This window comes from Pleurodeles waltl, chromosome 7 (genome assembly GCF_031143425.1).
Source record: "Pleurodeles waltl isolate 20211129_DDA chromosome 7, aPleWal1.hap1.20221129, whole genome shotgun sequence".
Lineage (NCBI taxonomy): Eukaryota > Metazoa > Chordata > Amphibia > Caudata > Salamandridae > Pleurodeles > Pleurodeles waltl.
The window spans coordinates 1,165,953,738-1,165,969,769 of NC_090446.1; the positions used below are offsets into that span (position 1 = coordinate 1,165,953,738).

Here is a 16,032-nt window from a genome sequence, read left to right on the forward strand (position 1 = left end):
GAATTACTGCAAGACGTTCCAAGGCCAGCATACATAATTCCACCCTGTATGTGCTTACCTTGGTGAACGAAACGCCTTCTGCAATATATCCTAAGTGCCAAGAGAGCACAAATCAGTACAGGAACAGCAACCAAGAAATACAAAGCGTTGTTCGGTTTTTCAGAATCCCCAGGATGTTCTGTCAAGGTGCAGAGAGGAAAAGAGAGTTGTTAAATTGATGCAACAGACACACACCAGTGCTGTTTATGTATCTTCTCCAGGCAGTAAAATATTTCTATTTATTATGCTTACAAGGAAGATTTACTTTGGGGGAAGCCTGCCCTGCTGCTGTCAGTTTTGTAAAAGATCTATTGTTGAGGTATGCTTGAACTACTATTTGAAAAGAAGAGACAACCCTTTGCAGTAAAAGCTTTTGGCCCAGATTTACTAGAAAATGACGGAGCGTGGAGCTGTGCCAAATTTGGTAGCGCCTTGCTCTGAAATTTTCGAAATGCAAGGATGCGCTGTATTTAATAGAATATGGCGCAACACTGTGGGGGTCATAATGAACCCCGGCAGTTCAGCCCACCATGCTGGCAGCGGATGAAAAGCCTGCCACCGGCATGGCCGGCTGAACCACCCTATAATGGACACACGGCGGGCCGCCATAGGCGGGCCTCCTCCACCGTCATACTGCCTCCGACTGCTGCCCTTCGGATATTGATCCCTACTGACCCCAGCCTTTCTCTGGCGGGTTCCCCAGCCAGGGAAAGGCTGGTGGAAGGGGTGCTCCAGGGCCCCTCTGGGGACCCCTGCACTGCCCATGCATTTGGCATGAGCAGTGCAGGGGCCCCTGTGCAGTGCTCCATCGCGCAGGTCACTGCCCGATTTACGGGCAGTGATTTGCGTGACGGGTACAGCTGCACCTGTAGCACAGAGGCATTGACGGCGGCTCCATGTGGAGCCGCCGGCGATGTCTCGGCCAGACATTTTGCTGGGCCGGTGAGCAGAAACAATGTTTCTGCTTGCCAGCCCAGCAAAATGTTTATTATGCAACAGACGGGGTCCCAGGGGAGCTGGCGGTCAGTAGTATGACCGCCAGCCTGAGCACAGAGGTGAAAACCGCCATGTTCATAATGAGGGTCTTTGTTTCTCCCTGTGCTGGCGCTAGATTTGTTGCCGAGCCTCAATGCAGCCACCCTTGTGCCATGGTGCAAGGATGGCTGTGTTGAGGGGGGAGATTGTTTTTGTGCAGGAAAGGAAACCTTCCTGCACAAAAACATTCTTAAATGGAAATTTGCTCTTTCTAAGTGTGCTGCAGGATGCAGCACACTTAGAAAGAGCAAAAAATGAGGATAAATTAAAGCATTTCTCCTCGTTGTGCCACTCTAACACCACCCCATGGGGTGGCGTTAGATATTGGGGCTACCTCAGGTTTACGAAATATCGTTAATCTGAGGCAGTGTCAAAATGCAATGGGTGTTACTGTGGCACACCCACAGCAACACCCATTGTACGCCACTTCTATGCAAAGTGCTGCGTGTGAAGGGGCCATATTTACAAGGTGGCGTTAAGCCACAAAATTTGCTTAATGCCACCTTGTAAATGCGACGCTGTACTGGTGATAGGGCCTTGTAAACCTGGCCTTTTGTATAAATGGGAAGCTTGCAGTATTCTGGAAAATTATCTAGCTGTATAGAATATGTGGAAGGTGTGTACCACTGCTGTAAAGGCAGTGCCTGTTCTGTATCAAAGAGGTTAATGCAGGTTGCACTGCTACTACTCAAGCTATGGCTGCTGCTCAAGCTATGGTACAGTAGATGTTGTTTTACTTGCTTGTGTGTGTGAGGGTAGATTTAACTGCTCTGTCTATGGTCAACTTCTTGAACGTGTGCCCGAAGCTTGCACTATCACTGTTTTTGAGTGTGCTGTACCAAGAATATTGTGGTCTGAGACCTACCAGAAAACGCTACCTGATTTTAGGGAGTTCTGTCCTTTACACTGACTTTCTTCTTCCTTGGATATGAAGCAAGTTTCACTCTCTGTCTTGTCCTGATACCAATAGGTGACTGTGCAGTAATATTCCGCCATGATGGAGGACTTCTGTAACAGCAAAGTACTGGTAAGGACACCGTTCTTTTCCTCAGAGCTTGCACTCCTTGTCCAGTTTGTTCCACTGCCATCAGCCCACTGTATGGTCCCTGCAGGGCAGCCTCCGGTAACCTGGCACACAATCTTCATGTCCATCCATTTTACACTGATTTGTGGAATTTCTGAGGGCCCTGAAAGAAAACACACCTATTAGTTAAGATTTGTGCATTAACTTTGTATTGCCAATAGAAAAAATTAGAGGCTATGAATTCTGCAAGGAAATGAGTCTACTGGTTCCATCTCAAGGGTAAAGGCTTCTGACATGTGACTTACTATTACCCAGTCCTACCAGTCGAACAGCATCACAATCCTACAGATAAAACTTCTCTATTTCCTGTAGGCCAACCTAATTATATCGCGATAGAAACACAATGTGTGCAATTTTCGAAACCTGTCAAGAGTCACCATTTAATCATATTTTTGTGTCATGACCACTGCTGTGCCTAATTTCGAAGATGAAAGTAAAAATGTTGTAGTTGTGCATTAAATTTAAACAGATTTGTTTGCATTGTTATTTAGTTTTATTTAAATGTATTTATTTCATTATTTATTTATGTAAGCGACCTTCAAGGATCTGAAAATACAAACTCCAGCAGAAGTTGCGATCCACAAGATATAAAGATAGCCAGAATAATTAAACTTCAACATAAAAAAAAAATGATAGTGGGAAGATGGTTTTTACAGGTTTATGATATCATTAACATCATCCTTAACCAATTCTATATTATTCTAAAACAAATCTCACTAATGTAAAGTGGTTAAGATTGCCTCAACTCGCCACATAGCAACAAATGGGATTTAGATGTTTTATTCCGTGACACCTAAGGGACAAAAAGGACAAATACAATCCCTTTCCCTCTTTTCCTTCCTGCTTCTTAAAATTATTTTTAAAGGTAAATTCTCTGCAGAACATGATCTCTCAAAAGCTATAAGTAAGGTTGTTTCTTTTCTTTTCGAAAACTACTGAATCAACTATTACTGAGTAGTACGTCAAGGTTTGATAGTGTGCCACATCAGCAATAAAGTGTGCTATAATGGCTCGCTTTTTTAAACACTTGTACCCCATGACAGCATAGCACTAAATATAATATTTAAATGAACCAATGAAAAATTCAAAGGTTACCCACTGTAGGAGGCTGGCCTGGTTTGTAGTGAGTACCAAGGGGTACTTACACCTTGCACCAGGTCCAGGTATCCCTTATTAGTGTAGAGGGGTGTCTAGCAGCTTAGGCTGATAGAAAAGGTAGCTTAGCAGAGCAGCTTAGGCTGAACTAGGAGGCGTGTAAAGCTCCTACTGTACCACTGGTGTCATATGCACAATATCATAAGAAAACACAATACACAGATATAATAAAAATGAAGGTACTTTATTTTTATGACAATATGCCAAAGTATCTCAGTGAGTACCCTCAGTATGAGGATAGCAAATATACACAAGATATATGTACACAATACCAAAAATATGCAGTAATAGCAATAGAAAACAGTGCAAGCAATGTATAGTCACAATAGGTTGCAGTGAGAGCACATAGGTACAGGGCAACACAAACCATATACTCTAGAAGTGGAATGCGAACCACGAATGGATCCCAAACCTATGTGACCTTGTAGAGGGTCGCTGGGACTGTAAGAAAATAGTGAGGGTTCGAAAAATAGCCCACTCCAAGACCCTGAAAAGTGGGTGCAGAGTGCACCTAAGTTCCCCAAAGAGCACAGAAGTCGTGATAGGGGAATTCTGCAAGGAAGACCAACACCAGCAATGCAAAAACAATGGATTTCCAGACGAGAGTACCTGTGGAACAAGGGGACCAAGTCCAAGAGTCACGATCAAGTCGGGAGTGGGCAGATGCCCAGGAAATGCCAGCTGTGGGTGCAAAGAAGCTGCCACCGGATGGTAGAAGCTGTGGATTCTGCAAGAACGACGAGGACTAGGAACTTCCCTTTTGGAGGATGGATGTCCCACCTCATGAAGAAGCTTGCAGAGGTGTTCCCACGCAGAAAGACCGCAAACAAGCCTTGCTAGCTGCAAGGGTCGCGGTTAGGGTTTTTGGATGCTACTGTGGCCCAGGAGGGACCAGGATGTCGCCAATTGTGTGAGGAGACAGAGTGGGCGTCCAGCAAGACAAAGAGCCCACTCAGAAGCAAGCAGCACCCGCAGAAGTGCCAGAACAGGCACTACGAAGTGGAGTGAACCGGAGCTCACCCGAAGTCACAAAGGAAGGTCCCACGACACCGGAGGACAACTCAGGAGGTTGTGCACTGCAGGTTAGAGTGTCAGGGACCAGGCTTGGCTGTGCACAAAGGAAATCCTGGAAGAGTGCACAGGAGCCGGAGCAGCTGCAAATCACGCGGTACCCAGCAATGCAGTCTAGCGTGGGGAGGCAAGGACTTACCTCCACCAAACTTGGACTGAAGCGTCACTGGACTGTGGGAGTCACTTGGACAGAGTTGCTGAGTTCAAGGGACCTCACTCGTCGTGCTGAGAGGAGACCCAGAGGACCGGTGATGCAGTCTTTTGGTGCCTGCGGTTGCAAGGGGAAGATTCCGTCGACCCACAGGAGATTTCTTCAGAGCTTCTAGTGCAGAGAGGAGGCAGACTACCCCCACAGCATGCACCACCAGGAAAGCAGACGAGAAGGCAGCTGGATCAGCGATACAAGGTTGCAGTAGTCGTCTTTGCTACTTTGTTGCAGGTTTGCAGGCGTCCAGAGCAGTCACCGGTCGATTCCTTGGCAGAAGGTGAAGAAAGAGATGCAGAGGAACTCTGATGAGCTCTTCCATTCATTATCTAAAGAATTCCCCAAAACAGAGACCCTAAATAGCCAGAAAAGGAGGTTTGGCTACCTAGGAAGGAGGATAGGCTAGCAACACAGGTAAGAGCCTATCAGAAGGAGTCTCTGACGTCACCTGCTGGCACTGGCCACTCAGAGCAGTCCAGTGTGCCAGCAGCACCTCTGTTTCCAAGATGGCAGAGGTCTGGAGCACACTGGAGGAGCTCTGGGCACCTCCCAGGGGAGGTGCAGGTCAGGGGAGTGGTCACTCCCCTTTCCTTTGTCCAGTTTCGCACCAGAGCAGGGCTGGGGATCCCTGAACTGGTGCAGACTGGCTTATGCAGAAATGGGCACCATCTGTGCCCATGAAAGCATTTCCAGAGGCTGGGGGAGGCTACTCCTCCCCAGCCCTGACACCTTTTTCCAAAGGGAGAGGGTGTAACACCCTCTCTCTGAGGAAGTCCTTTGTTCTGCCTTCCTGGGCCAAGCCTGGCTGGACCCCAGGAGGGCAGAAACCTGTCTGAGGGGTTGGCAGCAGCAGCAGCTGCAGTGAAACCCCGGGAAAGGTAGTTTGGCAGTACCCGGGTCTGTGCTAGAGACTCTGGGGATCATGGAATTGTCTCCCCAATGCCAGAATGGCATTGGGGTGACAATTCCATGATCTTAGACATGTTACATGGTCATGTTCGGAGTTATCATTGTGACGCTATACATATGTCGTGACATATGTATAGTGCACACGTGTAATGGTGTCCCCGCACTCACAAAGTCCGGGGAATTTGCCCTGAACAATGTGGGGGCACCTTGGCTAGTGCCCGGGTGCCCACATCCTAAGTAACTTAGCACCCAACCTTTACCAGGTAAAGGTTAGACATATAGGTGACTTATAAGTTACTTAAGTGCAGTGGTAAATGGCTGTGAAATAACGTGGACGTTATTTCACTCAGGCTGCAATGGCAGGCCTGTGTAAGAATTGTCAGAGCTCCCTATGGGTGGCAAAAGAAATGCTGCAGCCCATAGGGATCTCCTGGAACCCCAATACCCTGGGTACCTCAGTACCATATACTAGGGAATTATATGGGTGTACAAGTATGCCAATGTGAATGGGTAAATTTAGTCACTAGCCTGTTAGTGACAATTTGGAAAGAAATGAGAGAGCATAACCACTGAAGTTCTGGTTAGCAGAGCCTCAGTGAGACAGTTAGTCATCACACAGGTAACACATACAGGGCACACTTATGAGCACTGGGGCCCTGGCTGGCAGTGACACATACAACTAAAACAACATATGTACAGTGAAATATGGGGGTAACATGCCAGGCAAGATGGTACTTTCCTACACCCACATTTTAACAATTTGATTTAAATTGAGAGAGCGTACTTTAAATATTACATATACTAAAAGTGAAATGCTTATACTAATGCTTAACGATGCTGCATAGAAAACTACAATAAATAGCGATTTGCTTAACGTGCATTTGAATTATGACTATAATATGTGAAGTTACCATTGTGTATGCGAACTAATGACAATAATGAGTAAAATTGTTTGTATTATGATTAATCAAGCTTACATTAACATTTACGATACTGCATTGAAAATCCTTTAGGCCTTAAGTTAGCGGGAGCTGTGGATTTAGCTGCCTAGCTCTCATATTAAAGGCATTTTCCTGTTTTTCAGTGTGCTGACTCGCAAAGGGCCATGACCCTGCAAATGTTCCTTTTCTTCATTCCATGTATCAACACAGATTCTGTTCTCATCCGCCTGCTTGCTGCTTTAGTATGAGTTTTAATACAAAATTGAAACAAAAGTAGATTAATGTAATGTACAAGGACGTTAAACCATGGACAAAGGAACTCATGACCCGAGAAGACGTGCCAAACGGTGAAGTAACCCCCCGGATGTGCCACCTCCGAAGACGTCAATTATGAAGACCAATCAAAATGTTATGAATTATCGTGAGGTGACAATTGGAATTATCTAATGTAAAATTTGATAGGTTAAAGATAGTGGAGTATAGTAAATGTCCAATAGAATTTTGGTGGAAGGTATTACGAAAAAGGGATAAAAACCCATGTCACAGAAGGGTTGTCAGAACTAGGTAGGGAATGCTATTGATTTGATCCAGAAACTCTGTCACTCTGTCCGGTGACTTGGAGACTTATTAAACCATCCTCACCCATAGACTGCCCCTTTACACTTTTCCTCCTTATGAGGGATGTGTCCCCTGTCCTTTAGACGAGTTTAGACTTATGGCGTTTTGCCTGATGTCCTGAAGACGAAGACTGATCCTGTGTGCTGCTCTAATCCTTGGAGGGTAATTATGACAATGCAATTTGTAATTTGTCTGTTTGCTTTTCCTTTCTAGGAACCAACTGCTCTTTTGATAGAGACCATAGCTAGATGTTTTTCTAAATTGGTGTTCTAAATTGTTTTGCATGAAGCCCAACATGCGGATGCTAATTAGTGGTTAGGATAGAAAATTCACTCTGACTGGCGCAAATAGACAAATGACTGACGTTACGCTTTGCTGAACTGAGACGTATATGATACTTGTTGTAACCTAATCTATGTTCACGCCATGCTATGTTCCTATGTTTATGATTCTTGCATTAACGAAATCCTATCACAGTTGCCATATCATGACTATGCTCTTATGCTTCTTGGTATTGAAATTAACTCTTCTGCTCGTAGATTGTAATCAATAGGGAATAAAATTCATAAAAATTCTATTAAAAGGTGTGGTTATTCATGCCTGGAAGGTCATGGTTGTGTCGACAATTTCATTAATGTCTTTATCCAAAGTAAAGTACATTGTGGTGGTAAATATTGATGACATTATTGATATATTGCTTGACATATTGATCAGTTATCTCGTCCTACGGTGTCTCTCCACTAGGTCACAAGATTAATTGGCCTAAAACGATTCCTAATGTGTAATAAATTGACATAAAGGGACGCGTTAACAAAATCAAATGCTAATTCTTATGGATATAGGCTCTGACACAGAGTTTGGTTTTCAGGGTACTCTGTCACAGAGCCTTTCCCAGTCCACCAAACTCTTGGTCTGCCTACTCTATTTTGACTCAGAAAGACAGTCAGGTTTCTCATAGTGGTGCCCTTGCTGGCTTCTCAGTAGGAAAACTTACTAAGATGGACTGAAGGCTATAGGCATCAAACGGTCTGATGTATTTTTTTTAGTCTGTCACTGCTATCATAAACAGAGGAAAAAATATTGACCGAGGGCATGAAGGTCATTACTTTTTTTAACCTTTGACTCTGGGACTTTATTTCTGAACAAAAACAAAAAAGTTTGGTGAGATGGTGGTTGTGCCCCAAACTCCCAGTGCCTTCACAGTAAGACCACCACTGTATGACCAAGAACGGTACCATAATTTAATTTCAAGTTGTCTCATGTGGCACAAGGTAAACACCAGAGGGATATCTAAGTCAGTCAGTGATAATACTTCCCATGTGAATGCACTGAGAGTACTGCCAGGTCAGAGGTGAACTAAAAACTTGGCAGTCTTCTGTTCATCAACATGGTGCATGTAATGGCCTCTGTCACCCTGTCGGATAAAGACCACCAAAAGCTAACTCAGCTCCATAATCACTTAAGGAGGTAGCATTGCATTTGGACGGTTTTCAGTAGGTAGGTCTAGAGAGGAAAATGTACATCGGGGTGGGGGGAGAAGTGAGTATAGTGAACAGGGAAGGGGTCTCAGATGCCAAAGATTTGGGATGGATTGAAATCTGTCACACTGGAGAGGATACATTTAGTGTGATCTAACAGTGGATTGTCAAGAATGCTAATGAGATGTACAAGTTTTGGGGCCGGAAGTTTACTATAATAATACAGGTCGTATGCTGACTGGTTTTGCCTTTGATTTTGGGATGAGGGCAGGGGGGAGTTAAGCTGTTGTTTTCAATCTTGTTGCTCTTGGGCTTCATGTATCATGAATTGTGCTATACATTAAAGACATCCTAATAAAGAGCTATTACAAAAAGGGAGTTAACATTGCAATTACATATTCCGAAGAAATGAGAGAGAGAATGTAATGCTCTTTTTGTGTTCTTTTACAACTGGGTATATTAAAAACACCAATATAAACAAATTCTGAAGCCCCAACACAATTGCTTCCAGAGCCTAGTAGCATGCCAGAGTTAGCCCTATTTCCAGACGCATAGGTTGAACGGAAATATGTTTTCTACAACCAGCAGCCATTTCAGATTTTTTCCTTCTCTTTGATATCAAAATGTTCTTTAATTCTGAGGGCATAATTTAATGGTAAGTAGTAGACATGACAGAACATTTATTTTGTACTTCCTCATTACATGTGGCCTGACAGAATCATTTAAGTCTCCCAAAATGCTAATGTTTAGGGATTTTGCTGTTGAATATAAGTATTAAAAGAGTTAAAAGGGTTATGCTGGTTAAACTATCCCTAAGTGTGTGTATTGCTTCCCGTGATCAAACAACATTATTCACTTTCCACTTGAATCAAGCTGATTTATGGATCTTTAAAAAAAAATCAATTTTTTACTTTTCTCCATATTAATCACTATATGACGGCACAAGGAAGAAGTTGAACACTGAGGGCAATTTTGGTCCACTCCCTCCCTTACTTACCAACCCTCTTGGCTGAGTCTGAGTTTTACAAGCGGAAAACATCTCTAAATCAGGTTTCACCCATTGACCAAAACAGAACAATTCAAATGATTATGAGTTGGGCGGTCCCACCCCGAGACCCCCAAACGTAATGGGAGGGCGCCACCACCTTGGCAGTGCATCACCCCTGAGTGTATTATAATGTTTCCACTGGGCTGGCCGGCAAGAACATTGTAGTACGTTTCTCCTGCTGGGCTGCCTGGCAGGAACAGTGCTACCAGATTGGTCACAGCACACAGAACCCTCACCGATGAACCATTGACAACCAAAAGCAACTTTCACAACGGAATGAAGGCAGTCACCGACTGGATGAAAGACAGCTGCCTCAAGCTCAACTCGGATAAGACAGAGATCCTCACCCTGGGCCTCATCCCCACGGCCTGGGATGACTCCTGGTGGCCCACTGCCCTCAGAATTGCCCCATCTCCGACCGACCACGCAGGCAACCTCAGCATCATTCTGGACTCTTCGCTCTCTATGGCCTGCTAATTCAACACCGGCTCGACCTTGTGCTTTCACACACTCCCCATTGACGCTAGAAGAACAGTCATCCATGCACTCATCAGCAGTAAACTCACCTACGGCAACACACTCTATGCTGGCATCAACAAGAAACTCCAAACGACTCCAGAGAATACATAAGACTGTGGAAAGACTCATCCTGGACATCCCCGCCACAACCACATCTCCGCCCACCTGAGAGACCTATACTTACTCCCCGTCAAAAAACACATCACTTTCAAACTCCTAACAAATGCTTACAAGCCCTTTAATACATCGGACCTGCCTACCTCAACCGTCGCCTCTCCCTCTACTCACCTCCCAGGCAAATCCGCTCTGCTCAACTGGCCCCCATCACCATCCCTAGGATCTGGAAGAACATGGCTAGGGGAAGATCATTTTCCTACCTCACCACACACACCTGGAACAAGCTGCCGCTTCACCTCAGACAGCCACTCTCGCTGGCTCAGTTCAGGAAGTACCTCAAGACCTGTCTCTTTGACTGACACACATCCCCCTTCAGTGCCTTGAGACCCCCCGATGATAAGTCGCGCTCTAAAAATATTCGATTGATTGATTGAATGATTTGGTAACTGTTCTCACTATAAGGGAACACTCACTCCTCCCGAATTTTAGGCCTCAGACCACCATCTTGTTCAGGTCTCAGGTGTGGTATCCTCTGACAAGGACAGCAATCTGCATTTCCTTCTGCCATGCATGCCCGAGTCCGAAATTCAGACAACACGAGGGGGTAAAATAGTAAGGTCTTTCCCCGAAGTCTAGAATGCTGGATAGTTCAGGATGTCAGTGATGGAGAATGGCCAGCGGGGGGCCATATAATAGCCATGTCCTGCAAGCCAGCACCTCTGCCCGCCCAAATCGAGCACAATAGAGGGACTTAGAGCTGGGAGTCATTAGGTGCTCCTAGAACAGGCCTTTTTTGGAAGCTATAGTCTGCAAAGGAAATGTTCTGATCGGCTGTCACGCTCCAAATTTTCCAAACTGAGTACACATGACTAGTATAGCTCACCTGCTCCCTCAGTTCCAAGAACGCCTCTCTGTATCTCCATATCTAATATAAAACTTTCCATCTGTGGTGAGCAGAATTTTCGAAATGCATTAGCACTCTTCAATCTTAAGATATAGCGGTTGTTAAGGGCCCTCTTCTTTATTATAAACCTTTACCTACGGCTCGGACCTAGAACTTGTGTAGTTAGTTTTCAACCATCAGTGTAGCCCTCAGTAACAGGCATTAATGCTGCATTACAGAACTGAGGCCCATATTTAGGGAAAAGTAGTGCAGTGCAGCACAGCAAGCCTACTTGCTGCGCTGCACTGCATCACTGGAAAAGGACAGGAATGTGCAGTATTTGATGCATTCGTGCATTCCTGCCCTTGCCCCCTGCGCTGGTGCACAGTGGGCTGCCTAGCACCAACACAGGCTCCCTTGCAGTATGCAGGATTGTCTTTGTGCAGGAAGGGGTACCTTCACCAAATGTACTATGTCATAATTACCAACTTTTGCAAATAAATTACCAATCCAAATTACGTTTATTATAATATCTGTTCCGTTCTGTCTGCTATATAAAACTCTGTAACTTGAAATGGTGATGTTGTCTGTAAATTTTTAAGTCGAACCAAATGTATGAAATCACACACATTAATATGATACTATTCAGAATTATGTACCTTCCATCCCTCGGTTATATGATGTACTCAGCACTCTCAAAAAACACACAGCTAAAGTCTGCACAATAACATAAACATTGGCAAAGACAATAGGTCAATCCGTTTCCGCCTTTTGACTTTGGCAATGCTTCTGTGCAGCCTCAGAAAAAAAAACTAATAAAAAGAGTGATCATGTGTACGCACGTGTAAGAATCACTATGTATCATGCAAATGTGTCACAAGACACTAATTCATGTGCCTAAATCAGTGGTTCCCAACCTGTGGTCCGGGGAACCCTGGGGGCCCGCAAAGCCTCCTCAGGGGGTCTGCGACTGCTTAGAAAATTAAATAACATTATCAGATTAGGTCCTCAGCTTTCAGTAATGTCTCAGTGAGGGAGCTCCCGGATTCCAGTAATGATTCAGTGGGGGTCCCCGGGTTCCAGCATTGATAAAGTGGGGCTCCACAGAAGTCAAAAGGTTGGGAACCACTGGTCTAAAGCATTGTAAGGTTCGGCGGTAGCTGGTAGATTTTGATAGTGATGAGGTGCAAAGTTGAGATCTAAATTGAATGCTCATGCAAGCAAACCTGAAATAAATGAAGATTTGTGGGTAGGGAGACAAGATGGCTCCATTTCACCACTTTTGCATACCACAACTTTGTTTTTACATATCATTACATTCTGGAGTTGTAGTCTTGGTTCATTGTAACAGTAGTTACCAATATGCCTGATAGCAAGGATATGCATAAGCACAGTTCAGGAATGCAATAGTGAAGTCCCCGTTATATACAGCCTTCCGTCATCCTACTTCTGGAGAGATCCTCCCTGCAAGAACATTGTGAAACAAATGGGGTCAAAGAGTGCATTTTAAAGCACAAATTTCCAGGAAAAATTATTGAAGCAAACAAATTTGCTAGTCAGAAAAAAACTAAGTCCCCAACCAAGCACATGTCCACATATAGAGGATTCTCCACCTGGTAAAGGAGCGACAGAGAAAAGAAAGGTGGGAAGGAGGAGAAGAGGATTGGAGGGAGGAAACGTGGAGCAGAGCAGAAAGATTTATACGGGAGCCTGGAAAGTAGGATTAGAGGAAATTAAGAAAGCAGAGATATGGAATGAAAGGACGTACTGTGCATGAAAGAAAAGCGAAGTAAAGTGAATTGAAGGAATAGAGCAGACTAAGAATGATGAGAGAAAACGAGGAAGACAGAAGAGCTGAGAGAGTAGAAGGAGACAAGGAAAAGTGAAAGACGAGAAGAGACATGAATGGAAGTGGAACACAGAGTGGGTGCATGCTTTGGACTGTTGACAAGGATGGGAAATGGAAAACAAGGAAGGCAAGCAATGGCAAATCCAAGAGGTGTAGGTTTAATATGCTAATGTGAATGATGATAGCTTATTAAAATGAGGCACACTGGAGGGAGCAGAAGCAGACATAGAGGACAATTGTTGTAAAGTAGCCCCTCACGCAGATCAATACAAGCATTTGTGTGCCGGTGGAAGCATACATTATTAGACAAGAGATAAATATTCCTCTAGGCCGAGACAATTTTAGATTAACAAAGTCTCAGGCAATGGGTGAAAGAGGCTGATCAAAGAAAGTCAATGGTTAAAATTAGTGAAGTAAAGACCCCCTCTAATTATATTGTCAGCAGAAGGTCTCCCTTACAAATGTGCTGTCAAAACCCAGTCCCATGAAACGAGGATGACAGGAAAAGAGGAAGGTGCAGAGGTAATAAAGAAGGCAGTGACAAGGAGGGGAGTCAAGGACATGTACCGAAGAAAGGAGGCTATGAAAAGAGGGAAAGGGCAAAACAGGTTGAGAAGACAGGGGAGGCAAGAAAGGAACACAATAGACAATGTAATGGAGGGGACGGGAAGTGAAAGAGACGGGCCATGGAAATGGGACAGCAGACAAGGAAACAAGTGTCAGACATGTGAACTGGAGGCTAAACACAGGTCTCTTCAGCTGAAGTAGTAATCCACTAAGCTATTTAATGGAGATCGTTAACTGTAAAATGTTGGCAATACATATTGCTTTATCGCAAGGGAGTCACCAGAAAATTAAAATAACCCCACTTTGAATTAAAGCTCTATGGCACCAAGCAAATTAGTCAAGTGTATTCAATGCAGCTCTGATGGCACCAAGCAAATGAATCAAGTGTATTCAAAGCTGTGCCAATGTCTGTTCAAACCAAGCATCTACCTAATCATCCGTTCACCCTTCCATCTACTATTTCACATTTACTGTCTGTCATCCATTCATTCTTGCATCCATCATTCAAACTTTCCCCACTTCATCCACTCAACCATTCTGCCATCCATTGATCCATCCACCCACTCTGCCAGCCATCAATCCACCTAATCTGTCATCCATCCATCATCCATCCACTCTGCCATCCATCCACCCATTCTGCCACTGATTTACACATCCATTAATTCAAACATTTACTCTCTCTACTGTGCCATATTTTTAGCTGTCCATCCACCTATCCCTCCCTTTAGCCAGCCACCCTTTCACCTGTCCACCCATCTATCCATTCACTCACTCATGTATCCCTTTACTCTGACATTTTGTCACCTGTCCATGCACCAATCCACCCTTGTTCTCTGTCACCCTTTCACCTGCCTATCCATTAGTCCATTTACTCACCTTTTCACCCACTCATCCAGCTAACCACTCATTCATCCACTCATTCATGCACCTATCGATCCATCCATCCATCCATCCAGTCTTTCATCCTTCCCCCCAATATTGCTTTCTTCTTTCCTTTTTCTATTTGCTCATGTTTCATTCCTACTTGCTCCTGTTTGCTCTTTTATTGGCACTGCAGTCCTTTATATCATTAATTTTGAGCTTTTGTCTGCCAGGTTGCAGACAGAATTGGCCCATATATAACCCCACCTCCTCTGTAGCTGCTAGAGCAAGGGGGAAAGGGTTGCATTAGCCCGCTGGGCCAGATTACTTGGATTCTACCATGCCAAAGTTGGATCCCACAGAGATCTACTTCCATCATCTAAAGACCCTCAACAAGAAGGAATTTTCTCCATATCGGGCTATTTTAATAATGATTTTCTATTTGATCCTCTTAGCAGCTTGTTTCCAAAGCTGCCAGATAAGCAAGCGTCATGCAGGCAAAAGCAGCCTCATGACACAAGGCCAGTTTTGATCTATGCTTAAAATCGGGATGGGGAGGGAGAAATACCAGCAACGTGTTGCGTGTGGCCCTCTCCAAACCCACTTTCTCGCTCCTAATTGAAGACTAGATAGAACCTGAAATCCTTTACAGAGGAGGCCTTTAGTTAGAGCCCATTGCATTCTCCCCCTTGTTCAATCCAGGGGTAATATTACTGTTTCTTACCTCATTAATGTACTTGTGTGCCCTAATGCTTACGAGCACAGCTACAGTCTTCTGGAAGGGCCCAGCCACTGGGTAGCAAAGCCTGGGCATGGAGTGAGTTAGTGAGCAGTAGTGTTGCTCAGGGGACATACTCACTCGGACGAGGCTCACTCAGACTTGGGCAGTGGAGAGAATTTTCAAAATGAAAGAAGACAACAAAACACAGTGGGCCTGGGCAGAAGAGATAGTAACTTGAAGAACAGGGTCGCCCTGTCATAGCACCACATCTGATCCTGCAGCAAGCAGACTGTTCCAGTTAGATAGGCTGCAAATGCTAAAGACCATCCAAGGCAGACAAGTTGCTCCTTTTATTTACCAGCCCAGGGTCAGATGAAGGAGCAGGGTAACACCATACCTACAAATCTTAGAAAAACAGTACAGAGCCCCCAAACCACACCAGACTAGCTCTGTGTGCAGCTGCTGCCTGCCAGACCCTACCCCAGGCCATCCAGTCTATCTGGAAGAAAATCGTAAAGTGGGTGTTGCCACAAAACAAAATGCTTCCTTGAGCCACCCTATTCCCTTAACTAAAGAAGGATAACCCTCAGCCATATAACTCAGTGCCCTAGTGCAAAAGATTGCTGAGGTGCTGTAATATAACCACTCCCCACCAATGACACAACTATCCCAGCTTTATCCTCAAGAGCAAATATTATGTTGGACAGTCTGTCACATGCACACTTTTCCAAGTGCGGGCTTACACGCTTGTTTTTTTAACAGCTCCTGCGTGGGCCAGGTCCCGGGGGCATTGAAAAAGGAGGTGGGCGCACAGGGCCCCCTTCTATGGCTTATATTAGCCCCAGAGATGACCACCCTGAGGGCTATAATCAAGCCCCGGGGACCACCACCATAAATTAGCACTCTTCGATCTTAAGATATAGTGGTTGTTA

The 16,032-nt window shown here is 44.7% G+C and overlaps 1 protein-coding gene across 1 annotated transcript in view; it reads right to left on the reverse strand.

Moving 5' to 3' along the window:
* Positions 1 to 16,032, reverse strand: part of LOC138246070 (uncharacterized) — a 154,352-nt gene that overhangs the window by 27,345 nt on the left and 110,975 nt on the right. The window contains exons 4-5 of the mRNA XM_069200272.1: positions 1,953 to 2,261; positions 59 to 178 (exon numbers count right to left, since the gene is read on the reverse strand). Coding sequence (XP_069056373.1) covers positions 59 to 178; positions 1,953 to 2,261 — 429 coding nt within the window. The remainder of the gene's footprint in view (positions 1 to 58; positions 179 to 1,952; positions 2,262 to 16,032) is intronic.